The sequence below is a fragment of the Calonectris borealis genome, chromosome 7 (assembly GCF_964195595.1).
Source record: "Calonectris borealis chromosome 7, bCalBor7.hap1.2, whole genome shotgun sequence".
Classification (NCBI taxonomy): domain Eukaryota; kingdom Metazoa; phylum Chordata; class Aves; order Procellariiformes; family Procellariidae; genus Calonectris; species Calonectris borealis.
In genome coordinates this window covers 27942176-27968379 of record NC_134318.1, presented here as the reverse complement: position 1 = coordinate 27968379, position 26204 = coordinate 27942176, and the positions used below count along the sequence as shown (strand labels likewise).

At 57.0% G+C, this 26204-nt stretch overlaps 2 protein-coding genes across 4 annotated transcripts in view; one reads left to right on the top strand and one right to left on the bottom strand.

The window, feature by feature from the left end:
- ABCC2 (ATP binding cassette subfamily C member 2) overlaps positions 1 to 19165 on the top strand; it is a 27485-nt gene extending 8320 nt beyond the window's left edge. Inside the window, exons 9-32 of one of the 3 annotated variants that reach the window (XM_075154789.1) lie at positions 63 to 240; positions 731 to 985; positions 1472 to 1537; positions 2071 to 2208; positions 2553 to 2699; positions 3000 to 3084; positions 3175 to 3241; positions 3438 to 3564; positions 3711 to 3887; positions 3991 to 4158; positions 4449 to 4632; positions 5486 to 5618; positions 6058 to 6163; positions 6407 to 6626; positions 7099 to 7253; positions 8255 to 8410; positions 8513 to 8712; positions 9335 to 9461; positions 9871 to 9972; positions 10068 to 10211; positions 10476 to 10634; positions 10902 to 11068; positions 11420 to 11614; positions 18576 to 19165. In XM_075154789.1, the coding sequence (XP_075010890.1) occupies positions 63 to 240; positions 731 to 985; positions 1472 to 1537; positions 2071 to 2208; positions 2553 to 2699; positions 3000 to 3084; positions 3175 to 3241; positions 3438 to 3564; positions 3711 to 3887; positions 3991 to 4158; positions 4449 to 4632; positions 5486 to 5618; positions 6058 to 6163; positions 6407 to 6626; positions 7099 to 7253; positions 8255 to 8410; positions 8513 to 8712; positions 9335 to 9461; positions 9871 to 9972; positions 10068 to 10211; positions 10476 to 10634; positions 10902 to 11068; positions 11420 to 11614; positions 18576 to 18927 (3808 nt within the window). In that variant the 3' untranslated portion in view covers positions 18928 to 19165. Of the gene's footprint in view, positions 1 to 62; positions 241 to 730; positions 986 to 1471; positions 1538 to 2070; positions 2209 to 2552; positions 2700 to 2999; positions 3085 to 3174; positions 3242 to 3437; positions 3565 to 3710; positions 3888 to 3990; positions 4159 to 4448; positions 4633 to 5485; positions 5619 to 6057; positions 6164 to 6406; positions 6627 to 7098; positions 7254 to 8254; positions 8411 to 8512; positions 8713 to 9334; positions 9462 to 9870; positions 9973 to 10067; positions 10212 to 10475; positions 10635 to 10901; positions 11069 to 11419; positions 11615 to 12041; positions 12555 to 18575 lie in introns of those variants that run through there. The other 2 variants (XM_075154790.1, XR_012674316.1) reach the window with 2 other exon arrangements.
- Positions 13407 to 26204, bottom strand: part of DNMBP (dynamin binding protein) — a 26641-nt gene continuing 13843 nt past the window's right edge. The window contains exons 4-16 of the mRNA XM_075154802.1: positions 22522 to 22709; positions 21802 to 21901; positions 20893 to 21040; positions 20353 to 20370; positions 19492 to 19691; positions 17930 to 18060; positions 17584 to 17688; positions 17245 to 17373; positions 16464 to 16796; positions 15825 to 16007; positions 15551 to 15749; positions 14999 to 15453; positions 13407 to 14661 (exon numbers count right to left, since the gene is read on the bottom strand). Coding sequence (XP_075010903.1) covers positions 14476 to 14661; positions 14999 to 15453; positions 15551 to 15749; positions 15825 to 16007; positions 16464 to 16796; positions 17245 to 17373; positions 17584 to 17688; positions 17930 to 18060; positions 19492 to 19691; positions 20353 to 20370; positions 20893 to 21040; positions 21802 to 21901; positions 22522 to 22709 — 2375 coding nt within the window. The 3' untranslated portion in view covers positions 13407 to 14475. The remainder of the gene's footprint in view (positions 14662 to 14998; positions 15454 to 15550; positions 15750 to 15824; positions 16008 to 16463; positions 16797 to 17244; positions 17374 to 17583; positions 17689 to 17929; positions 18061 to 19491; positions 19692 to 20352; positions 20371 to 20892; positions 21041 to 21801; positions 21902 to 22521; positions 22710 to 26204) is intronic.

Below are 26204 nucleotides of genomic sequence, written 5' to 3'. Positions count from 1 at the left end.
GAGCATCCTGCTCGGGTCTGTCTCAGTAGGGTGAGAGTCTCATGGGCTTCTTTACCCTCCAGGCTGCTGATCGGCTTTGTGTCGGATGAGGAGTCCTTTGCCTGGCAAGGCTATCTGTATGCCATCCTGCTCTTCCTGACAGCACTGATCCAGTCCCTCTGCCTGCAGCAGTACTTCAGCTTGTGCTTCCAGCTTGGCATTAACGTGCGTGCCAGTCTCATCGCTGCCATCTACAAGAAGGTTGGTATGGCCCTGTCATCCCCCCCGTTGGCTTCCTCCAAGCTGGGCTGGGGATACCGGCATCCAGTAACTGCCCCATCAACCCGGGGCGACTGGGGTGTATGCCCTTTACTTCCGAGAAAGACACAGGGAGAGCTTGGCTTTTGGGACACCCACCCAGCGCTGGGGACACTGTGGGTGCTAGTTCTACCTGGGACCTGGGTGCTGCAGCTGTGTGTTTGACAGCTACCAGGGGCTAAGGCAGGTTTCTCTTCAGAGCATTGCAGCACCGAGGGCAGCTGCTGCTGGGATTCCTGCACAGGGATGTGTTTCTTTGCCCCCAGCACCCAGCGGCTCCCGGTGTGCAGGCAGTGCTGACTGCACCCGTGGCCAGCAGGGAGGCACCAGGAGCAGCTTCAGCCTGGCCTGCTAATTCCCTGCTCTGCGCCATGCTGCTGGCAGCCAGGCTGCTGCCGGACCGGCTTGCGGTGATTATGCTTTCTCTCTCCAGGCACTCACCATGTCCAGTGCCACCCGCAAGGAGACCACGGTGGGAGAGACTGTGAATCTGATGTCAGCCGATGCCCAGAGGTTCATGGACACGGCCAACTTCATTCATCAGCTGTGGTCATCCCCCCTGCAAATTATCCTGTCCATCGTCTTCCTCTGGGGAGAGCTGGGCCCCTCTGTCCTGGCTGGCATCGCAGTCATGGTGCTGCTCATCCCCATAAATGGGTTCCTGGTCGCCAAGGCTAAAACCATCCAGGTCAGTGGTGGGTGCAAGATTCTCTCTGGCCTCCCACGCCTGAGGCCCACTGTTGCTCCCCTCACTCATTTTCCACGCTCCCCTACCCTTCCCTGTTATGCTGTGGATCTTTCCCAGCCTAGGAGATTCATCTGACTTGGGCTGGGGGTGTCTCTAGCCTGAGCTGGGGGGTGATCAGCGGAGATGAGCAGGAGGCAGGTGAGACCTGTTCTACCATCACAGCTGAACTTGAAAAGGGCCGGGTGCAGCCTTGAGGACTGAAAGCAAGGTATTACCAACCATAAAATAAAGCTCTAGCTTCTACCTGACAACAGGGTGCTGTATTTTCCCAGGTTGTCCAGAGCGCCAGGGAGCCAAGATCCAGCTTTGTGGGATGGCTTTTCTGGGCTCTGGAGCCCACCCTTCCCTTCTCTGTGGCAGCCCAGATGTAGTTCCAAGGGTGAACTGCTGTCTGGTTTAGGTGACCTCTGGCTCTTCTGTTTGTAGGTGAGGAACATGAAGAACAAGGATGAACGCATGAAAATGATGAGTGAAATCCTCAATGGAATCAAGGTGAGCAGTGAAGTGGAGATCCCCTGGGCAGCTGCTGCACCCCTCTTTTTGGTGCCCTGTATGTGGAGGCAGCACACCTGTATAACCCTACAGCACCAGCATTACAGTCTAGCTTGGGGCACCTATGTCCGGGGTAGCCAAGCCTCAGTCTCTGCAATTCCCTTGGCTTCCTCACCTTTTGAAAGGTTGGCTGGGGAAGAGTTCTGGGTACCTGGACCAAGACTTGGGAGCCAAGAAAGGGTTTTTTGGGGGTTTCCTGGATGGCTGTGGTGGTGAGCAGGCTGTGGTGGTGAGCAGGCTGCCATGGTGGCATAGAGGCTGGCAGTGACCTGTAAGCCGAGGATGAGGGAGTGGGAATGCTGTGGGGAAGTGCTATAAGCCATGGGGCAGGACAGGAGAGGGGAGATGCAGTGGGCAAGCAGGCTTCTGAGCAAGCCAGGAGCTGGTGATGGAGGTGCTGGCCACCAGCGAGCTGAGTGTGGAGGTGGGCATTCCCATCAGGCCAGCACCCGCTCACCCTGCTCATCCCACAGATTCTGAAGCTTTTTGCCTGGGAGCCCTCATTTGAGAAGCGAGTCAATGAGATCCGGGCACGTGAGCTCAAGGACTTGGTGAACTTCAGTTACCTGCAGTCAATCTCTATCTTTGTGTTCACGTGTGCCCCCTTTCTGGTGAGTGCCAGCGGGTCTGGGGAGGGCTGCACCTTCCTCAGAGCTGGGGTTGGGCTGTGTCTAAGGGGATGGGAAGGATTTGGAACCTTGGCTGGAGTGCTTCTGCAGCGAGGAAGGGGCTGGCTGACAGATGCCTGGGATGCAGAGTATGGTCCCAGCTGCTGGCACAAGAGCTGTGGTGGAAAGGGGTCCCATCAGACTGGTGAGATGGGGCACAAAGGAGAAGGGAAGCAGGAGGGGAACAGGTCCCCAGCAGGAAGGCACTGCTGAGGTCTTAGGGAAGCATGAGGGTCTGGGCTGCACACAACCACACTGATGGTGGCTTTCCCTGCTATCTGTCCTAGGTCTCCTTGGCCAGCTTTGCCGTGTACGTACTGGTGGATGAGAACAACATCCTGGATGCACAGAAGGCCTTTACTGCCATCTCCCTTTTCAACGTGCTGCGCTTCCCCATGGCCATGCTGCCCTTGGTCCTCTCTTCCCTGGTGCAGGTCAGCCCTCACATAGGGCAGGGGATGCAGGGGGGTCTTACGATACCTCTGCCCAAACCAGCGCAGGGAGCTCAGGTGTGTGATGGACCTGGGCCTTGGACACCCAGGGGTCAGTGCACAGGGCTCTGCTGGCAATGGGGTGGGACAGGACTCACATAGGTGACACCGGCTTGGGGCTCAGAGGCTGGGGCTGGTGCTTGGGTGGGGGCTGTGTGTATGGGGTGGTCTGCTTATGGGGCTCCTGCCAGCCCACCCAGCTGCGCCCCATGCCCACGTGCCATTCTCTTTCTGCCATGGCAGACCAAGGTGTCGACTGAGAGGCTGGAGCGCTACTTGGGCGGAGAAGACCTGGACACCTCAGCTATCCACCACAACCCCATTGCAGGTAGGTGAACCTCCAGGTTAATTCCTGTGGGTCACAGGCTGGCCCAGCCCTGGGCTTTCCCAGCCCTGAGGGACGGCTCTCTGCTGACAGGCAGCGCTGTGCGTTTCTTGGAGGCCACGTTTGCCTGGGAGCAGGATGGCAACGCTGCGATAAGAGAGTGAGTGCTCTGCGCCATGTTGGGGGCAGATGGGTGGGGAGAGGGAGTTTTTCTGTGTTGTTAGCTGGGGATGGCGGTCGCCTCTCACAGCGCCGCTAGAGGCGAGTGCCCCAGAGACACCGCTCTGTGCTGGTCCCACGTGGGAGCCGGGGGGTGACCTGGCCGCGCTGCTTTCTCAGCCCTCGTGTCTTTGCAGTGTCACCCTGGACATCGCACCTGGGAGCCTGGTGGCCGTGGTGGGGGCTGTGGGCTCAGGCAAATCTTCGCTAGTGTCAGCCATGCTTGGGGAGATGGAGAATATCAAGGGACACATCAACATCCAGGTGAGAGGAGCCGGCCGGCGCGGGGGGCTGTGGGGCTGCCTGGCAGCTCAGCGGGGAGGCAGCAGGGCAGGACTGGTCCTGGAGTGGTGGCTCAGGGCAAGGAGAAGCTGCAGGAGATGGCAGTGTTCTTGTGTCTCTCTTTTCAGGGCTCGCTGGCCTACGTCCCCCAGCAGGCCTGGATCCAGAACGCCACACTGAAAGACAACATCCTTTTTGGGTCAGAACTGGATGAAACCAGGTATCAGCAGGTCATCAAGGCCTGCGCCCTCCTTCCAGACCTGGAACTGCTGCCTGCAGGTGACCAGACAGAGATTGGAGAGAAGGTATCAGCCCCGGGCACTGTGGGTTTCCCGTAGCACCTGCAGCAGAGGACAGAGCTGTTGCCCTGTGCCAGCCAAGTGCTCAGAGAGGTCCCTTCCCTGCCAGGGCATTAACCTGAGCGGGGGCCAGAAGCAGCGAGTCAGCCTGGCCCGGGCAGTGTACAGCAACGCAGACATCTACGTCCTGGATGACCCCCTGTCTGCCGTGGATGCTCACGTCGGCAAGTACCTCTTCGAGCATGTGCTGGGGCCAAAAGGGCTGCTGCAAAAAAAGGTGAGTACCCGTGCCCTCCTCCCCGCCACCCGGCCATGCAGGAGTGGCACTGCGCGGTGTTGACCATCCAGGGAAGGCTGAGGTTGCTTGCATGGGATGGAGAGGGGTTCTGTGGCTTTCACGTGGGGCTGCAGCAGCCAGGAGAGGTCTCATGGGTCCCCAGAGGGGAGCTCTGTGTCCCCATAGCCAGGCAGTGATAAGCAGACGGGTCCCCAAGTAGGGGATTGGGAGCCTGGGGCGGGGGTGAGGGGAGCTCTGATGCTCACTACCTTGCAACCTCTTTATTGCAGACACGGATCTTGGTGACGCACAGTATCGGTTTCCTGCCCCAGGTGGATAACATCGTGGTGCTGGTGGCAGGAGCAGTGTCTGAGCACGGCTCCTACAGCACCCTGCTTGCAAACAGGGGGGCCTTTGCCCAGTTCCTGAACTTGTATGGCAGCCAGGAGGATGCTTCAGAGAAAAATTCCACAGGTACTGGGAACACAACGGGGCTGCGGCAGTTAGAGGGGCCGTGCGTGTGTCTTGGGGATATGAAAACGCCAAGACCTGATCCGTCAGTGTGACCTGGCTCTATCCAGCCCAGACCCCAGCGGTGGCCGCTGTGAATCCATCCCAGCTTCTGGCAATCAGCAGCAGAAGGACTTTCTGCCTAAGATTTGCATCCAGGCATTGTGTTGAACAGCCAGCAAAGGACCTGCCTAATTTTTTTTACTCCCTGTTTAGTTTGTTTATGTTTATGGCTCTCATAATCTTATGTGGCAACAGGCTCCATACCTTAGTGGTGCTGGGATGAGAAAGATCCTTTAGTTTATTCTAAACATGCTGTTGGATAATGTCCCTCAGTGCTATGGGGAGGAGTGGTATCAGGTCAGGTGGATGCTTACCCTGCCTGGGCTCAGCCCAGTTGTCCAGCTGGAGCCTGGCTATTCCCAGTCCATCCCCACAGGATCCATCTCCACTTGCTCAGAGAGGTGCTCCTGAACTGGAGTGACATGACCTACCAGATCTTGCACCTCCTAAACTAGCACAGATCTCTGCATGAGGTCCCACCAGTGGTACTGGGATAAGTCAGCAGCAGGGACTGCCTCCATGCAGGCCTTTAGCCCTGTGTCCCCTGTCACTTCTCCCTCCAGCACAACGGATTTGTTCCTCCTCCTGCTGTACTGTGCTTGCAGCAGGGTTGGAAGAAGCTTTGATGTGTGGTGGTAGGACACAGCCAGGGCCTGGGGTGTGGGGTGGAGCTGAGTGCAGCAGAAGTGTGGTGCATGGGATCTGCTCTCTCCTCAGTGCCTGACCCTACCCTCCCTCATCCCTGTGCTTGTAGCTGTTGCTTTAGCCGGGGATGAAGAGCAGGGTGATGAAGATGTTGAGCCTTGCGTCGAGGAGGGCCCTGGTGATGTAGTGACTATGACCCTGAAGCGAGAGGCCAGCATCCATCAGAGAGGGTTCAGTCGCAGGTGGGAACTCGACCTGAGCTCTCAGCTCTCTCCCCTGGCCCCTGCATTGCTTCCTAGGAGATGGGATCTAGGGGCTTCCCTGGGGGGATGCCTGCTAAGAAGGGGCTGGGAGATTCTCTGTCTGCTCCTATCTCCAGCTAGGCTGGGTCAGGAACATCCGATCTTGCTTTTACTCACATTAGTGTGTCACAGCCTTACTCTGTGGTCTTCCCTGAAACTCCTGCTGCTGGCTGGTTCTGCTTTTGGGGATGAGGGCTATGATTTCATGGCTGCAAATGCCTAGGGCTTCCATGAGGCTCATTCAAAGCTGCCCCAGTTAGGACATTATTTCCCAGAGGGCTCCAGCACTGGAGTTCCAATGCAGCATGGGGATGGACCTCCAGGAGAGTAGGACCCATCCAGCACCCTGTGACTAATGGTGCCCATCACCTCCCTGCAGCCTTAGTAAAAGCAGCACCAATTCCTTGAAGAAGGCCCAGGAGGAGCCTCCCAAGAAGCTGAAGGGCCAGCAACTGATTGAGAAAGAAGCTGTGGAAACCGGCAAGGTGAGGAGGATGGATGGAGGAAGCACTGTGCTGCCCTGGCTCAGTGCTATAAGACTGTGGCTCAGAGAAGCCGGTGCTGGCTGGCTGTGGCCCCACTGCAGCCAAGAGACGCTGAAGGAGACGGAGCTGCCTGGGACTGGTGGGCAAGGTGGTGGAGGGGGAGCACTGTGGGCAGCAAGGCGGGAGTCCCAAGGTTGTGCTGCGGTTTGTTGGGCAGCAGTGATGGGCTAAATTGGTCCACAGGTGAAGTTCTCCATGTACCTGCGGTACCTGCGTGCTGTTGGCTTGCGGTATTCTTTCGGGGTTGCCATGGGCTATGTTGGACAGTACGTTGCCTTCGTGGGGACCAACTTGTGGCTCAGCGCCTGGACTGAGGATGCACAGCGCTACCTGAACCAGACCTATCCTGTGGAGCAACGAGACCTGCGGATCGGTGTCTTTGGGGCGCTGGGAGTGTCACAAGGTGAGTGTGGGAGCACAGGGGATCCCCCTCACCTCAGCTGTGTGGCCCGGAAGGGATGTGGCTTGCAAGACCTGCAGCCAGCAATGCAGCAAGGAGCAGGGGACCCAGCATTGTGTTCATTTGTCTGCTGCTGCCTTCCTTCCAGCTCCTGGCTGAACTGGGGACAGATATCAGTCTAAAGCCAACATAAATTGCCCCAAGAAGTCTGTGTTGCCCCTTAGGTTGAAGTCACTGTCCTTAATCAGTTTGGAGATAAGTGCTAGGGCCCAAGGCTTTCCAAAAGGGTTAGCGTTCTTCCCCTGTGGTGGGACAGTTACTGGGGCCTCCCAAGAAAGTGGGATGCAGGACTATCACAGTGGCTCACGGCAGAGCTGGTTGCTTGGAGCTGCTTGATGTGTCCCTTGAGCCAAAGAGTGCCTGGGGCCAGTGTCACACATGAGCTGGTGATGACCGCCCTGTGCTCTCCTTGCAGCTCTCTTTCTGCTCTTTGCAACCATCCTGTCTGCTCATGGTGCCATGCGAGCCTCCCGGGTTATGCATCAGCAACTGCTCAGCAACATCCTGCGTGTGCCCATGAGCTTTTTTGACACCACCCCAACTGGCCGCATTGTGAATAGGTTTGCCAAGGTAAGAGAACAGCCCCAACGGGGAGAAGGTGTTTGTTCCAGCAGGTCCAGAGAGCGTTGGGTGGTGGCATAACCCTGTTGCTGTTCAGCACTGCACAGATAAGCACAGATCAGGGCCTGGAAGGGACCAGAAGGGCATGGTGGATGCGAGGCTGACTACGAGGCAAACCACATCCTGGGCTATACTAGGAGGAGAGTGGCCAGCAGATCACAGGAAGTTATTATCTCCTCTGCTTAGTGCTAGGGAGGCCATACCTGGATACCGTGTCCTGTTTTAGGGCCACCTGGTCAAGAGGGATACGGAGAAACTGAAGAGGGTCCGGAGTAGATTACCAAGAGAGGCAGGAGCTTAAAGCTCATGTCCCATAACGAGTTGTCCTTCTGGTTAGGGACTCTCAGCAAAACATACAGTCTTTGCTATGTAAATTAAGCTCATAAAACAAAGAGAAAATGAGAAAGGAGGGAGAACACAGAGAGGAAGAATACAGAGAGGAAGTTTCAAGTGTGCTGTCACTCCACTTCTTCCTTTGATGCCATCTCTTGATTTTTGGGAATAAAAATCTCTCTTGGGATCAAGCCTACGGGCCTGTTGGGTTTACTCTGAGATAGGGGAGTATGTGATGCCCAGCTAGGAGAGGGATGATGGCCAGCTGGTGACCTGGGTGCACCTGCATGGACCTGGAGTCAGCCCTGTCCCTCTTTCTGCCTCAGTTCCTGCTCCTGCATCCTGGGTCCAGATGAAGATGCCGTTCCCAAAGCTGGTCTGTGCAACAGGGGAATATTATAGAAAGCTTCTCTGTTAAATCAGCCATTCCCAAGCTAAGAGCTGTGGCCCTAAATGGGGTTGTGACCCACCAGTTCAGTCTCATCCAATATTTTTGCAAGTGTCTGGCACTGTGTTACCACACGAGTGTGTAGGAACCCTGTATGTGTGGGGCCTTTGGGTTTCTCCCTTTCTCTAGGGTCACTGACTGCTTCTCCGCACTTCTTTGTATGCCCCAGGACATCTTCACGATAGATGAGACCATTCCCATGTCCTTCCGCAGCTGGCTCTCCTGTTTCATGGCCATCATTAGCACATTGCTCATGATCTCCCTGGCCACCCCATTCTTCACTCTCGTTATCATTCCCTTGAGCATCTTCTACTACTTTGTGCTGGTGAGTAACCAGGGCTTGAGAGAAGCTTCTGGCCTGCTTAGAGCAGTATCTTTGTCGCTGCCGGGTTTTGTGTTGGTAACCAAGCTGTGTCCCTCATTTCAGCGCTTCTATGTCTCCACGTCACGCCAGCTACGGCGTCTGGACTCTGTAACTAGGTCTCCCATCTACTCCCACTTTGGTGAGACAGTGTCAGGCCTTTCCGTGATCCGGGCCTACGGACACCAAGAACGGTTCCTGCAGCAAAATGACAGCACCATGGACATCAATCAGAAAAGCGTTTATTCCTGGATAGTCTCAAATAGGTGAGTTTTACTTCTTATGCCACAGCACAGCCTGCAGCACCTCTGCCCAGGGGCTTCTGTGTCCTGAGGGAGGTTCCTGAGGTGCTGCAGTCCTCCCTCTTGATCTCAGGACTGAGGGTCTGTGTAGGAACTGAGGGAGCTTGGGATAGGGACACCATCTGTGGGAAGGAGACATTTTAGGGTGATTTTGAAAGCCAGTGTGTGGCCCCCTAGAAGTGTCCAGAGCCTGAGCAGGGTGAGCTGCGCTGTCAAGGGCTGAGATGCTCTTGGTGGGTTCTGGGAAGAGGCTGGTGCTCCAGGCCTGGTAGGAGTGCGATGGGGCAGTATCTGGTGTTGACGTGTTACTGGGTAGACACTTTGGGTGTGAGGGTTGTACAGTTGGGGCTCCTCAGATACGTGGCATTACCAGCACAGGAGGTTATGTGTGAGACACAGGGGCTGACAGAGAAAATGAACCTGCTTGCAGAATTGGCTACACATCACATGTTGTGTAGGTGCAGCGTGTGTACAGCGCTGGGCTCAGGGCTGGGTGCGCAGGGATGCTGGTGGGGTGCTGGTGTCACTGGTGGGCCCTGGGCAGATGCCTCTCCCACCGCCCCTCAGCTGTGCTCTCCCGGGGCAGGTGGCTGGCCATCCGTCTGGAGTTCGTTGGGAGCCTGGTGGTCTTCTTCTCTGCACTTCTAGCTGTGATTTCAAAGGGCACTTTGGAGGGTGGCATCGTGGGTCTTTCTGTCTCCTCTGCCCTCAACGTAAGTCAATGAAAGCTTTTTCTTATTCCAGGGCGGGGCTGTTTCTAGGAGCAACAGCCTGATGGCTCTGGGCTGGCTGCAGGATGCTGCCTTGCTTCCAGCTCTGATCCATGGAAGGGGGATTAGCTGGGGTGTCCCATCACCTGGGGAGCCAGTATGGAGCCAGGGGAGCAACATCCCAGTGTGAGGGGGATGCTTGCTGCCGTGGGGAGGAGCACGTTCCCGCTGTGGATCAGAGATGCTGCAGCAAAGCTTTTGAAGGGCTGGGGAGAGGGGGCTGTGGCTGGGGAGTGGAGGCTTAGGGCCCAGGCCAGGGATGCTCATGCCCAGGCTGAGTCCCTGAGCTGAGGTGGGAGGTGGTTGTTCCTGGGTCCCACTGAGCTCAGCATCCTCTGGCTCTGCCACGCAGGTGACCCAGACACTGAACTGGCTGGTGCGGACGTCTTCAGAGCTGGAGACGAACATTGTGGCTGTGGAGCGGGTACATGAGTACACGAAGGTGAAGAACGAGGTGAGGAGACCAGGGTCCAGGCAAATACCTGCTGCACAGCTTGGTGCTAGCCAGCATCGCAGGGCACAACCCCCCTAACGTTCCTGTGCCCCCAGGCTCCGTGGGTGACAGAAAAGCGTCCACCCCGTGGCTGGCCCAGCAAAGGCGAGATCCAGTTCATTGACTACAAAGTTCGTTACCGACCTGAACTGGAGCTGGTTCTTCGGGGGATCACCTGCAATATTGGGAGCACTGAAAAGGTGAGGACCTCTGTGTCTGCTTTCACTACACCCTTTCCGTAGTGACACCGTGTTTAAGTTGTTTCTGTCCTCTTAGCTTCGGTCTGTGGGCTGGGGAGGGATGGAGATGGGATGTGGCTCCTGGGGACTCGAGCTGTGGGGCAGGGACCAAAGGAGATGGTGATTGGAGAGATGCAGGGCAGGAAGGCCCACCAGACCAAGACAGAGAGCATCTACTCTGTTTTCTTCAATCCTGTCAGCTGGTCTAAATAGCTGCTTCCACAGGTTGGGGTTGTGGGCCGGACTGGGGCTGGAAAATCTTCCCTCACCAACTGCCTCTTCCGGGTGCTGGAGGCTGCTGGAGGGACGATCATCATCGACGAGGTGGATATAGCGACGATCGGCCTCCACGACCTGCGCCAGAACCTCACCATCATCCCCCAGGTGAGCTGCCCGACCTCCCCGTGCCCCACTGCTGCACATCCTCCCCCGGCTCTGTTCCCTGGGCAACGCGTTGCCCTTAGCGCATCCCTGGGTGCTGTGCAGAGTCCAAGGACCTGCCAGCATGCCGTCACCACCTCCCCTGCCCAGCTGCAGGCAGCAGGGCGGGCAGGCCGTAGCCAAAGTCGGGGGCCTGGAGCAGCTACGGCAGGTACATTCAGCCCTGCTGAATGGCCGTGGCGTGGCTGAACACGGTGCTGTCCCTGGCAGGACCCCGTGCTCTTTACTGGCACCCTGCGGATGAACCTGGACCCCTTTGACCAGTACACAGACAAGGAGGTCTGGAAGGCCCTCGAGCTGGCCCACCTGAAAACATATGTGCAAGACCTTCCTGAGGGGCTGCTGCATCTTGTGAGCGAGGGAGGGGAGAACCTGAGGTGAGTGGAGCATGCCCAGTTCCCTCCCTTCCCCCTGGTCCCAGGGGAACAGCAGCCTCCAGCGGAGAGGCTGTCCAGGGACGAGGGCACATAAGCTTCTGGGAGTGAAGGTGGGAGGAAATGGTCCAGGAGTCAGGGCTGTCAGAAAGCCAGCGTGAGCCAAGCCTTCCATGGTGGCCCAGAGAGCAAGATGCTGAGGGACGTGGTGCTCAGGGTGGCAGGTGATCAGCTGGGGCAAGGCCAGGGAGGGCTGGGCAGGCAGGTGTTGGGGTCAGGGCAGTGTGTGGCAGTAGTCTTGCAGAAGCCGTGCTGGTGTCTGCCCAGTAACTCATGGTCCCCACCTCATCCCAGTGTTGGGCAGCGGCAGCTCGTGTGCCTGGCCCGGGCCCTTCTCCGCAAAGCCAAGATCCTCATCCTTGATGAAGCAACAGCAGCCGTAGACCTGGAAACTGATCATTTAATCCAGACGACAATCCGGAGTGAGTTTGCTGCCTGCACTGTTCTTACCATCGCCCACCGCCTCCACACCATCATGGACAGCAACAGGTACCGTGAGGCAAGGGGAACGGGGCTCTGGACTCTGAGGATGGGGCAAGAGGTGGCCAGCAGCAGAAGCAAGGATGCAGCCAGAGGGGCAGGGGTGGATGAAGTGCCCGGAACAGCAATATACAGAGCTTCTAGGAGAGCAGAAGAGAGGGATGGGAAGGGTGGCCATGCAGTAGTTATGCCTTGTGGGGAAAAACATTTTTGGGGATCCTTCTTTACAGCAACAGGCCACAGGAGTTGTTAACACCATATGTGTGTCACCCTGCCAGCACAGGGAGGAGAGCTGTGCCCTCACCTCTGTGCTGAGAGGTGAACCACGTAACGTGGCTGTAGGAGGAGTGAGGGTCGGTGGGGCTGTAGTGCTGGCACCAGCAGCGCTATCGGCTCAGATCCCGGAGGCTCAGGCCTTGTCGTTCCCTGCTGCCAGGGTGATGGTGCTGCAGGCCGGGAGGATTGTGGAATACGACAGCCCTGAGGAGCTGCTCAAGAAGCAGGGCGTCTTCTCCGCGATGGCAAAGGATGCTGGCATCACAAATATAGAAACCACCGTGCTGTAGGTGGAGCGGAGCAGCATGTGGGTGCATGTGTGGGCAGCTCCCTCCCGCTGGCACTCATCAAGCAGGCTCCGGCGTCTCCCTGCAGCCGGGCTGCCCAGGAATTTGTCTCTCTGCAGCTGGGAAGCGGAGAGGGTGGCTTCTCTGGCTGTCAGGGAGAGAGGATCTGGACTTGAGTGAGCAGTTAACCTTGCTACCACACCCTGCCTGCTGTGCATACAAGGGTCTGGAGCTGCATAATTTATTCCAGTATAGAGGGGAAAATTTATCTGTCAGGCAGGGAGACCATGGCCCCCTGGGGGTCTTAATTTTTGTACTTCACCATGCCAGGGAAACCTAGCTGAGAGATGCTGTAGCACTATGGAATGAAGTGTAGTTTAATCTAAGACTGAATGCTATAATTTATTTACTTTTTGTAACTGTTTCTAGTCTTCCAACTAAAAGTTTGACTTTAAGGCATGCTAAATAAGCCTCAGTTTACTTTTAAACCCAGCTAGGTTTGGGGGGAGCCGGTACACAATTTATGCAGGCACACATGGGCGGGGAATCCAAATTGAGTGGCACAGCTACACCCAGGCATGAACGCTACTCTCTGGCAGTGGAGGTGGAGAAGCCAGGGCCTGCCTGCCGTCCCTATGGCTAGAGCTCCCTTTGGTTGTAGCGCAAACAAGGAGGCAGTCCCTGGGGCGATTGTAACCACTAGTGGGGCAGATTAAGGCGGTGGCTCCAGACTACAAATCTGACTGGGGCGGAGACAAGCTGGAGGGTGTTGGCACGTGTGCATCCTACACTGACCTGCACACGTTACACACACAAAACATGGTGGTTACTGGTGACAAACTCTTGACCCTTCTTTGTTCTTGGGCATGAAAGCCAGGAGCTGGAGCACTGACATGTGCACGCTGCAGCTGCCTACACTCTTAGAGCAGAGCAAACCCCTTGACGCCAGCTGGTGGCAGGAGGCACACAAGCCACCCGCGGCCCCAGCTGAGCCATGTAACACACATCGTGGGGGGAAAGGGCAGTGCAATCACTTCATCTTAATGAAGAACTTCCCTGCGAGGGTTTCCTAGTGCCTGAGCTGCAGCTGGCACAAACACCAGGGCAGAAGCAAGCCGGACCCCACCAAAAGGTAAATGTTCTTCCTGACCCTGCATGAAATCTGTGGGCTTTGCTCCCCAGCCCAGCACTGGCCAGGCACAACTCCCAGCTCTCCCGACACTTGCATAGGCACCTCCTATACACAAGGGCAAATCTTTATTTACAGAGCAGCAGTACGGGGGATACAAACATCACCCCAAGAGAAGGGAGCTTCCCTCCTTCAGGGGATGGCAGCAGTGGGTAAGACACACCACCTCGGCAAAGGGCATCACATCCCTCCCAGGGAGGACCTTGCCCTCCCAGAACGTCAGCACCATCTCCAGTGCCCTGCAGGAAAGTGCAGGTGAGGCAATCCTGGTCAGAGCCCCCAAAAGATATCACGCTGGAGGACAGCCTGTGCTTTGCCTTCTGCCCTGCCCCAGCCCAGAGTTGCCAGGTGGGCATCTCAGTGCAAAGATGGGTCTTGGGCACCGGAGATACTGCGCTGACAAGGAAAGATGGCGTTCTGGGCCTCTGGCTCACCTGGAAGATGAGAACCTGACGGCTGCTGCTAGCAGCAGACCTTGGAGAGGCCCGAGCCCCTGGGAGACCAAGTACGGGGATGAAGCACCCACTGGGGGCTCTGCTGTGGGGACTTTCGGAGGCCAGGCCCATTCCCAGCCCTGGAGTTCAACTACTCCCAGCAAACCTCAGAGCTGCTTCCCCAGGCAGTGTGTAGATGTCCCACCCTGAGGTCCTGCACAGACAGGCGAGACCAGGCTCCTGCTGCTGAGAAGGCACAGGGAGAACGTTCACAGGGCCTGGGTTGCTTTTAACACCACTCGGCTAAAAACGGACTCCAGAAACTCAGCATTAGCGGTCCACAATTTAAACCCACAGCAGCTCCTCAGCCTTGTTCAAGCCTTACCCTCTTGGGCCATGGCCCCAAGCTTTGCTCCCCTGCTCCTGGCTGGACACAGGAGGCTCAAACAGCACAGGTGAACTCGCCCCTGCCCTCACACAAGCTGCCTGTTCCTGCCTGTCCTGCCAGCCCACCCGTCCTCCTCCCAGTGGCAGCCAACGTGGTGGGGCCCAGGAGCGCTGCACAGCTGTGAGGAACGTAGCCTCAGCGCGAGCAGTGGGGGCTGCAGGGCTGGCCAGCCTTCCCAAGGCCCCTGGCAGTCCCTGCAGGAGCGAGGCACGGGGTGCAGGCTCCCGCCTGCCGCCTCACGTGTACTCTGTCTTCCGGATGTAACTGGAGGGCACGTAGCCCTGCTTCCCATGCGCCTCGGCCAGCCACCACTCCCGATTGCCCGTGATGTCCTCAAACTGCAGGATCCTGAGTCTCTGGTTAGCTGACACGCTCAGCTCATTGGTGTTTCGGCCTTTGAAGGTGTAGAGAGCATAATAGACCTGCCAGACAGAGGGAGAGCATCAGTTCGATGGTCACGCCACACAGCCTTGCTGTCGCATTGCATAGGATGTAGAGCTTTTGCTCTCCCCAAACAGTGATGGCCCCAGCCCCATTCTGGCCTCTGCCAGAGCTGCCCCCACCTGCCCACCCTCATTTGCAGCCTTGTTCTCTACCTCTGCACCTCTGCTGCTGGGAGATAAGGTCTCATCCTCCACCTCAGCCCTTTGGGACAAAGCAGCCTCCACCTCCCACCTCTCCCTGGTCACAGTCCCCACTCAAGCGAGGGGGTCAGCCCTCTGCATGACCCAGCCCCCCCCAGTGAGGCCGAGGGCTCACCTGGTTGCCCTCTGACTCGCTGCTCTCCAGCCCAGAGTCTCTGTCCTCTACCGAGGGTGCAGGCCTGAGATGCGCTTTGGCGGGGTGCCCGTTGCGAGAGCTGGGGCTGCAGCCCAGCTCGGGGCGGCTGTAGCGGCGCTGAGATGTCACTGTACCAGCCTCCAGCGGGGCTGTCCTGTCACCAGAGCCGAGCTGGGGCAGAGAGGGGGGGTCCATCTCCAAGGGGGGCTGCAGGGACTGGTACGGGTCTGACGGGGATGCCGAGTCCTGCAGGGGTTTCTGAGTGAAGGTGACGGCTGCCCCGCTGGGGCTGAAGGTCAGCGTGGTGTTGCTTTGGGGAGAGGAGCTGCTGTGCTCTGACTCGTTGGAAGAGTGGCTGCCCACAGAGACATCTGACTGGCTGCGGCGCGGGTTGTAGGGCTTCAGAAAGGAGCTGTACACAAAGCCCTTGGTCACTGCAGAAAGAGAGAGGAAGGGAGCTCAGATTGGGGCGCAGGGGGACCACAGGAGGGGACACACAGCAGGCGCCAAGGGCAGGGAGCAGCCACCTACCCCCGTTGTCTATAAGCCAGCGATTCTGGCTGCCCATGGGGTCCTTCTTCTTGATGACACCCACAATGTCTCCTTCCAGCAGTGAGACATCCAGGTCTTGGGCAGCGTTGAAATTGCGGTCTGCCTGGAAGAGACTGTCTGGGGGATAGCGGGCCAGGAGGGCAGCTCGGATGTCATCCGACTGCAGGAGGTAGCTAGGCTGCAGAGGAACAAGGCAGGCATGAGTGGTTGTCCCGGGCTCTGCAAGCCCTGTCTCGGGGCAGAGGGAACTCACCAAGCCGACGAGGGGCTGCCGCCGGGCAGACTGCCGCTCCATGCTCTTCCTTTCAAAAGGCTTCTTGGGAGCTGCCTGGGACTCTGGGAAGAAGGTAAAGGCCTGGAGCTGCTGGAGGACTCGACTGTGCTCATCCTGGAAGATGGCAATGAGGTTCCCCTCCCTGCCGGACACCGTCAGCAGCTGGAACCAGAGCAGGGTTGGGGGTCATGGTTAGGTGACAGAAGCTGGGAAAAGTGGCCAAGAGCTACAGCAGAGACCACGCCAGCTCCTGGGCCAAGCGGGGCTGTGAGTCCTGCCTGTGGCTTGCATCAGGCCCAGATCTGCAGTCCTGTCTGGACCCAGCTCTGAGTGGTCCCTGAACTCATGACCTGAGATTCTCCCAGGCAAATGCTCTCCTGTCACTGCTCCAGGAACAGCCAGAGCCTTTACCATCTCTACGCACAACTGCATCGTGACTCTGCAATCCCTGCCCTGACAGCATCCCACAGGAGCCCTCCCCAAGGCATTCAGGACCTGAAACTGCAGCAGCAGCTTCCCTTGCAATTGGACAGGTACCAGAGAGGCTCGGGGACAAGCCCTGTGCAGAGATTAGCGCTGCACCGAGCCCAGAGCGCTGGCTGTGCTCTGGGAACCCACCGACAACAGGGGTCTCAGCTCCTCCAGGGCCAGGCACACAAAGTCGCAGTGCGCCTCAGCATAGCCCCGCACGCAGCTGGCAAACAGCTCCTTGGCGAAGCGCAGGAACTTGGGCAGCTCGTCCAGCAGCTGGGCATTGAGGGCCTCGTAGTTGTTGCGGGCCGACTGCAGCTCCTCCAGCGTTCGCTTGTCCTTCAGCTTCTCTGCTCGCTCCGTGCAGTTATGGAAGTCGAGGAGCTTGTCGAAGCGTTTCTGCACCAGCTTGTGGGGCCCCGCAAACATGCTCAGCAGCTGGTTCAGGGGCGAGCTCACCAGCCGCTCTGTCCGCTCTTTCTGGTGGGCAGAGATGCAGAGAGCAGGTGAGATGAGGTGCTCTCTCCCACCGTGCAGTGAACACCAGCAGCTCACCCTCCAGCACACAACCTCCCCAGGACAGCACAGGGTCCGTCCTCCTCTCACCAGAGCTCCAGAGGTCCCTTCCAACAGGAGTCATTCTATAATCTTACATAAATGTGCCAGCATGGGCAATGCTATGGGAAGTACCTGAACCACTCACATAGAGAGCTGTAACATTTCAGGTAGGGCTGAAAAAATGTGTATCTAATAGGCACGCTCAATACAGATCATAAACAGGCATCAAAGCTCGCAGGAGGGAAGAGCTGAACAGCCTCTCCCAGGAGAGGGCTCCTGGGAGCCTCCTAGGAGCTGCCCATCTGCAGCAGGCCCCCAGGGAGGGCCCCAGAGGGGTGCCCCCAGCACGCAAGAGCACAGTCTCACTCACGAAGTTAGAGAAGAGCTGGTCGCTGATGAGCCGATTCACTTTCTGGAACTGGTCCAAGTCCCCACTGCCCTTCTCCGTGCACAGGTCCCACATGCTCACTGCTGCCAGCGCCTTCATGCAAGCCGACTCCTGCACCAGGGACAGACCGTCAGCACAGCCATGCCTGCTGCCCAGGAGAAGAGGCCTCCCAGGGCAGGCCAGACCCTCAGAGACCACCCCCCCTGGCAGGGCTGAGGGCAGGAGCACTGGCCAGAGGCACTGCAGGTACACACCGTGCAGGCAGGAGGGACAGCAAACGGCGAGCCCCACGAGTCAGGCATCACACCCAGACTGACTCACCCGAACGTGCTGCAGGTAGAGGGAAAGGTCCCGGATGAAGGACTTGATCAGCCGCTCCTGCATCCGGAAATTTTTCTCTGTCTCTTCAAAGGCTTCATCCTTCAGCTGTGAGAGAAAATGTCTCAAGGGAGGCAATGCAGAACTCCAGCACCCCCCAGAGCATGAGATGTGGGGCCTCCTGCCCACAAGCTGGACAGCAGAGATGGGTGGTTCAGATCCTAAGCTCACTCTGCCTTGCTGGCCTGGATCAGAGCTACTCATCAGGGAAGGGGTGGGGGGGGGACAGCAGATACCTCCGCAGAAACACTGCAGGGTATAAGTGCACCTGGCAGCTGATGCACGTTACCTGGGGCGCAAAGCCTGTGAGATGCTTGAGGTGGCTGCTCACACGGTTAGATTTCTTGATGATAGAGTGGAAGTTGAGCTTGGAGATCTTCTCCATGAGGCTATCCTCATCCCCTTTCCGGTACTTTAGCACTGAAGAGATTGATGTAGAAATCAGAGCCATTGTCAGCACAACGCCCATGTCTTACAGTGCCTCATCAACAATTGCCTTGCTGGCTCTCCCCGTCCCTAAGCCTCTGCAGTCCCAAGTACCCCACATATGACATCATATCATACCATATCACACCATACCACGCTACATATCATCTTGAAATCCTGCACTGTGCCACCTGTAATCCCCTACTTGGCTCTCGATATGCCCTACAGTTTGTAGACCCACCATTCAAACTCTTCCATAGGATTATGCATAGTGTTAGCATAAGATGACATAGGAGATGGTGTACAATAATCACTGGACATACAGAAGGTATTTATATTGCTTCTTTAGCAAATATGAGCAATCATTACAGGCAGCCTATGTCATCTCAGCTTCGGTGGGGCTATGCGGAAAGAGTAAAGTGTAAGACTTGCATGAGTCAGGGGCTGCCAAGGCAAAACAGGGAAGGTGGCCGGCAGGTCAAAGGGAATAATTTTCTCCCCCTGTTCAGTCCCGGGGAGGCTGCACTTGGATACCGTGTCCAGTTCTGGTGCCCCCAGGCCAAGAGAGATGTGGAAGAACCAGAGCTCCTGACCCACAGGGAGAGCTCAGGCCCCACAAGGAGAGCTGGGCAGGCTCAGCCTGGCTGGAGGCGGCGGCGGAGGGGGATCTGCTCACACCCGGCAGCTACTTGCGGGGCAGCTACAAAGGTGGTGGAGCCAAACTCCTCTCAGCTGTGCCAGGCAATACAAGGAGGGGCAGCGGCCACAGATGGCAGCTTGGGAGCTTCAGGGTGGATCAGGGAGCACAGCTTCACCTCAGAGGTGGTGCAGCCCTGGCACAGGACAGCAGAGAGGCTGTGAAATCTCCACCCTTGGGGGTCAGTGAGATTTGGCTGGAGGGAGCAGGGGCCGATCAGAGCTAACGTTGGGGACAATCCTGCTCCAAGCAGGAGGCTGGACAGGAGACTCCAGAGGGCCCTTTGCAGCCAGCTCCTCTGCGATTCTGTCCTGTCTACAGATACACCTTCAAACTTAGTCTCCGAATCTCAGTAAGACAGAGACTGCCCTAGCAGATTAATTCCCTACTTGTGTTGTTTACAATTGCATTTTTTAACTTTAAATATATATTCTTTTGTTTTATCATTATTTTTGTTTTCATTTAATAGCCATGTGGTCAGCAACTGCATACATTTCATATCTCTGTATCACAAAAAACCAGCTGAAGTCAGATTTATACTGCATTACTTCAAGTATTGTATCTCATGCTCAGATTTTTTAAATGCAGCTCTTCTACTGCCCTTCTGTGAGGAGGGAGCAGATTCCCTCCATGACTGTGGTTGCCAGCTAAGGCTCAGGAGCCGACAGATGCCAACCTCAACACACCCATTCCTGTCTCTCTCTCCCCAGCACTACCCAGCTACTCACCCAGGTCCTTCCGGCGCTTGTATTCGTTGATGTTGACGTTGATTTCTTTGACTGCGAGGACAGCAGCTGTGAGCGGTGCCTTGTCAGGGTGAGCCTCGGGCGTGGCGCTCAGCAGCTCCATCAGCAGCAGTGGGTACCGCATCACCCTTTGCACTGGCTTGATGAGGAAGGAGCCCAGGTTAATGTAGTTTGTGCAGCCCCTGGGAAGTCAGGACAAAGGAGATGCACCAGGTTTCAGTCCAGCTCTGCCACACAAATTCTGCCCCCTCAAACCAACCCCAACCAGACCCAGAATACCAACGCCTCTAAATCCACTGTACTCCCTAAGTCACACCACCCTCGTCTCCAAACTCACTGCACTCCTGAACCCCCAGTGATCTCAAATCAACCCCAGGTTTCCACACCTCACTCACACCAGGTGACCCTTCCCAGCCAGGATCCTCTCCAGCACCAGACCTACCGCAAAATCCCCCACAGGCACAGCCTCAAACTTACCGGAGTGACACTTGCCTCGGACTCTGTGCCACCACTCGACTGCCCAGATCTGAGCCCCACTGCGGGACAGACTGACTGTGCTCAGGACTGCAGCCAGCGCAGGGCTCTCCTGGCTCCTTGGCTGATGGCTCCCAAAACCTGTTTCCTGCCCAAGACCTCCCCTTACCTCATCACCTGCCTGTGCAGCCCATCCATTGCCTCTGTTGTGATCACACCACAGACACCCTACTCCTCCCAGATGTGCTTCCACGAGGCACCGTTAGGGCCCCCCACATGCACCCAGCCGGTGGCAGGAGGTTAGTTACAAGGGAGCAGCCAGGCTAGGACAGACAGATAAGCAGGGACTAACAGGAAGGATGCACTTACCACTCACTGTACAGGCTCCTGCCGGCCCACAGCGTGCCAAAAAGCAAAGAAAAGCAACGGGTTAATGGGGCGGCAGGCGTGCAATCCCGCAGCCAGCGCCTTTGCCCCCTCCTGCAGTGATGCTGCCAGGCCAGTGGGCAGCCCTGTCTCCCCAGAGCAGCAGCCGGCACTCCCGGCTCCTGGGGCTTTAATCTCCACAAGCTGGAGCCCTGGCAGTCGCTGAGCCAGGCAAAGCAGCTCCTTCACCAGCCATGGTGGGGCAGGCCTTGGGGAATAGGAGCCCTCAATCCAGGACATGCCACCTTCTCTGTACCTTGGTGGCTTCTGCTCAGAGTTTAAGGGGGCCTACAGATGTCCCAGCACTTGTGCATTGGGGCAGGGGGCCATTTGAACCCAGAGCTTGGTCAACTATGCAGTGACACAGCTGGCCCCTCTCCAGTCACCACCTGAACTGACCAAGCACTGCTGGCAGAGGGGCAGGGATGTTGGAGACTGACCCCCCTACCCAGCCTGGTGGCCACCACAGCCAGAGGCTCCAACCTGAGGCTATCCAGCAGGTCCAGGAGTAGTTTCTGCATCTTCTCATCCTTCTCATAGGTTTCCAGCAGTGCGATGGCCTCGTCATGGTTCTGGCAATACACCCTGTAGACGCCCTCCAGCTGTGCACGCTGTGCCAGGAACACGGGTCCTGCAGACAGCAGCAAAGCAGGACTTCAGTGTCTCCTGGTCTCCAGCTGCCTTCAACAACCCGGGCATGTCTCATGGTGAGATGCCCAGTGTCCCCCTTCCCCACACAGAGCTCGAGAGGACAGTGTTACTAGAGCAACCAGGATGCCTCCTCATCACCCTCAGCATGCCCACACATCCTCCTTGCTTCCCTGTCGCTGCAGGCCAGGGGGACAGAAATGGGAAGCTGTGTATCAAAGGTCTGCCAAGGCAAGGAGGCCCCAGGCTGAAGCCAAGAGCATGTCATGATAACTCACTAGGACATGTTCACTCGTGCTTTGAGGGGACTGTTTACCTAGCTGAAGAGCTCCCAGGGGGACCCCAGGAGCCACTAGACCAGAGACCTCAATCAATCCAGCTCTCCCAGAGGTGAGGAGCAGGGACACTGGTCAGTGGCAGCGTGGGTTGGGAGCCACATGGAGAGCAAAGGCACAGGCTGCCCAAGGCCTGAGCAGCAAAAGCTGGGAGCGTAGAAGTGAGGGGTGGGGCTCCCTTTGGGGCAAGTAGCCAGGGAGGGCTACAAGCACCGTGTTTCTCAGTGTAGCGATCCATGGGGCAACACAGACCTCCTTGGCTTCGCTGCTGGACTGATGAGCAGCGACAGGGACCAGTGGAGAGGAAGCCCAACCCCAGTGACACTCTCCTGCTATTCAAACTGTTCTGCCCCGCCACTAGCAAGGTCCATCCCAGCCTGCTGAGAAAAGGTAACAGCAAAATTCATACCGATGGCATCTGAAGCCTCCAAGGTGGACAGCAGCTGCTTGGAGAAGCTAATTACCATGTGGATGTTTCCAAAAAGACCCTCAAAGTCTATGTTCTGCATCTGGGGAATGGGAAGAGAGATGTCCTGGATGGGGGAACATCTCCCAGCCAGATCCAACAGCCCTCCCTTGCCCTCCTGCAACCCATCAGCCCTCAGCTCCAACAGCAGCCACCCGGTGTGACTTCCTCCCATCACAGCGACTTCTGTACTCACTCCCTCATCCCCCAGTGCACTGAAACTCTCACTCCTTATGTGTCCTACCAAATACAGTGTCCTTTTCCCAGCAATTTCATCCCTGCCTCTATTCACCTGATATTCTCCCTCTCCTACCACCAACTCTGTCCCCATGCCAAGACCACGTATTTTCTTTCTCCTGACAATGAATTTAACCTACAAACCAAATGAAAAGGAACATTTTCTGCCCCAGGAAATGAATCTGTGATACTTGCTGTCAGGTCTCTTGCTCTCAGCAATGGTGAGAGCTGAGCAGGATCCCAAAACAGATGGGCTATTTCTATAAGTGCAGGGAGGAGCGAGAACCATCCTGCTCCCCTCAGCATAGCTGAATTTCCCCTGTGGGTTCCTGTGCTGCTGCTTGGAAGTCTCCAAAAACAAAGTGGACTCAGTATCCTCACCCCATCCCACCAGTGCCGCACCGTAGGTTGGCCCCATCCTCCTACCTGTGCCTGCTGCAGAGGCACCATGATCCTCTCCACGCACATCTCCAGGTCTCGGATATAGTCCCGCTCTGTCTGGAGCAGTTCCTCAATAACCTTGGACCTCTTCTCCAGCATCCTTTGCTCTGGGCTCTCAGCGGCAGCCGAGGATGTCTCCAGGGGTGGTGTCTGGGAGGACAGGAGAGTCATCTCTGCAAGACAGACAAGCATGATCAGCATCCTCCAGCAAGGATGCAAGGACAGGTAACAAGTAGCACCCGAACTGTGCTACACACGACCTATAAGACTGCTAAACACGACCATCAGAGAGCAAGACTGTCCATCCGAGGACCTCTCCAGAGAAGCCATCCCTGGCACTCCCAGCCCCAGGGCAGCAGGGAGCCCCGCTCTGCTCCCACAGCCTGCCCTCGCAGCACCACTAACCAGCAACGCCCCGTCATCGGGGCAGCAGGCACCAAGCAACACAAACCTGCTCCAGACCGTGCCCCCTGATGCTGGCCGGGTCCAGACCCCTCTCCCCAACTCTGCCACCTCAGGAAACTCCGTGGGGCTGAGCAGACGGGAGAGGAGCCCCGCTCCCCTCCTTGCCCGCTTCCCAGCCAAGTAATGGCGGCCGCCCCCTCCCCTCAGGCTGGGAACAGGGTCTCCATTCTCCAGCCCCAGGGCATTTCCATCTGAATGGCCAAAAAGGCCTCGGGCACCCACAATGGGGCTGCCGGCGGCAAAGCCTGGAGCTGGACCGTGGCGAGCAGCGCCGGGCAGGGCCGGGAAGGCCGGGGCAGCAGCGGCCTTCGTCGGGAGGCCGGGGTGGGCACCCAAAGGCCCGGCAAGGCGGAGGCCTGGGGTGGCTGGATGCACCCCATGGGCGGCCACGCAGCCATGGCGGGCAGCCCCGGGGTGGAGAGGCCCCCAGGCCCCCAGCACAGCCCAGGGACCTGGCTGGTGCCCAGGCTGCCACCCCCCCGCAGCAGCCTCCCGGCCCTACCCCCGGCAGGGTGCCAGGCGCTTGGCACAGGCAGCGCGGCCGCCCTGCCTGCAGGGTCTAGGGGCGTGCAGGCAGCTGCCCACCCTCCTCTTCCCTCTCCCAGGCCCCCGGCAGCCAGTTTTCCTCCTGGTTTTCTGTCCCACCTGCGGCTCCCAGGCTGGCCCAGCCCCCTCCAGCGCTCATTGAGACATTTCATCCCCCAGCAGATTCCTGGGCCCCAGCCACTTTCCACCCCACCTGCCTGCTTTTAAAAGCATGTGCCCTCTGGCCAAAACCACAGCAACAGTACCCTCCCCGCCCCCCCAAATTCAGGAGATCTCCTCTCCAGCACCTCCCGGGACACCCCTCTGAGGCAGGGTCTGGCCCAGAAACACTCAGGTCTCTCCCATTTTACAGCTGCTTTGCAGAACTGAGGCCCGCGGGGCCCCCGAGCCCCTTGCAGCACCCCAGCCTGCCTCAGGTACCTGATTTAAGGCCAACTGCTGATTTGACAAATGCCCGTCCACTCCAGCCATCTCCCACGGATCCCCGGCTGCTCTCTCTCAATGGGATTTTATTAGAGTTGTGGACATGCCCCAGCTCAGCCATTTGTAAAAATATTTTTGCAGAACAGGCACTTCCAGATCTCCGCCGCCCTGACCTCTGCGGTTACAGCCTCAGGCAACAGCGGCTAAGCCTGGGGGACTCCTGGGGACACCCAGCAGGGCTTGGGACTTATCCTGGTACCCCGGCACCCACCGTGCACAGCCCCAAGAGATCCCCCTGCTCCCAGCTGCTTCTGCCCAGGTGCTGGGCAGGCCCCGCGCGCCTGCAGGCAGCCCCCAGCCTCGCCCTGCGGGTGATGGCAGTAACCAGCGGCAGCACGAAATATGGGGTAGGAAATTGCTGCCTCAACCTAAGCATCCCACCTGCTGCTCTGCCAGGCTGGGGTTTTTGCACTGAAATGACCCAGGAAAGAAAAGAAATGCAGCTGAGATGAGACACCGACTCAGCCCATCTAGCTGAAACCATGCCAGCCCTTCCCGTTGCAGAGCAGCAGCGACAAACAGAAACCAGCAGCATCGCATCAAACAGCAACTTCTCGCAGCTACCAGGGCTGAGGACGAACCACTGTGCCTCTTGCAGAAATAGCAACTTCAAAATCAGTCCCAGACACCCCCCCAACCGCAGCAAATGGGAAACCCAGCTGAAACCCTGCTCAGAAGATGCCCTTGATGTGGGTGGGAAGATACCTGTCTCTCTAAGCAGGCATTTGCTGCCCTGCCTTGAAATCAAGCCTGGGGAGAGCCAAAAGGGCCCGCTCCACAGAGGAGGATTTAGCAGCACAACCAGCACTACATTTAGTAAGCAATTATTGGGAAGAGCAGGCTTCACTGATGCCTACTGGCAAGTATCCTTAAAACTACCCCCATCAGAGCCAACCTGCATAAGGGAAAAGGCTGCTTTCAGCCACGTCAATGGCTGTCTTGGCTCCCCACCAAATAAGTCCCCGATGATGAACTTTATCAACTCAAATGCAGCCGGAGTCCGCGAGGAGGGCCTGGGAGCAGCCAGTGAGTTTAACATTTGCTGTTTGCATTTCCACAGAATCTGCAAAGCCTCAGTGGCAGACCAGGGTCTGCCATGCAAGGTCCTCTACAAACACCCAACAGGGATACCCTGCCTGAGACACAGCGCTTGGAGCCTGAACAGGACACGAGACAGAAAAATGTACAGGAGGGACAAAGAAACACCAAGATAATACAATCAGCAGGTCTCTACAGCTCGAAGAGTTAAGAAAGTAACAAAAAATGAGTTATTTTAAAGCAAGATATATATTTTTTTAAGGAATGACATTTGTCTTGCAGGAGAGCAAGCTCAAGTGGGAAGGCAACCTGGAAGAAGCAGGAAGGTGTTAATCTGCAATGCAAACAGGTGTGTGAAACCAGAGGGGGTGGGCGGCTGAGCTGATACTGCCGCATGCGGTGGCCTGGGAAGAATCTTGAAAATGAAGAGCAGCCAGAACAGCCAGAAATGACCCATGCATCAGCATTTGGGAAGACAAATGGAAAAGATTACATTTGCCTTTGTCAAAGAATAGGATTTTGCATTTATCCCCAGGCAAAATGCCACCAGATGAAACTTTGTACAGGACATCTTGGGAGTTTACTGTACCACCAAACAACACTGCTGTGCTCCCAGCTTTAGCCGTAGCTCAATAGCAGCCACATGATGTGTCTGGCTCCAGCTCACCAAAACAGAGCTGGGGATGCCCAGCGCCGCCAGTGAATGCAGCAGCTCCCTACGCTCCACCAAGCAAACCCCAGGCAAGTAAATCTAGGTCAGGCCCTTTCAGAGAGCGCCCTGTGGTGAGGATTCGACTGACACTCGTGAGATTGCCAGCTCCATGACATCCTTCCTCTGCAAGTCTCAAATCCCCGCCTGTGGAAGGGAAATCAAAACCTTCCCTGCACAGGTTTTAAGCCCACGGTAGTCATCAGCTCAGCTTGCTTGACCTGGCACGATGCTGGCCACCAGTTCTACCCACTTACACTATATCAGTATTTGCGTCATTTTGAAAACTCATACAAATTAATTCTCCTCTGGCCTTCTTGGTCTTTCTGAGCATTTCAAGATTCGTTTAAAAACAAGGCTACGCTGCAGCCAAGTCTCTTAGGACTCTTGCTGTTTATCACTAGTCCAGCATCCTCCTTCAGCAATG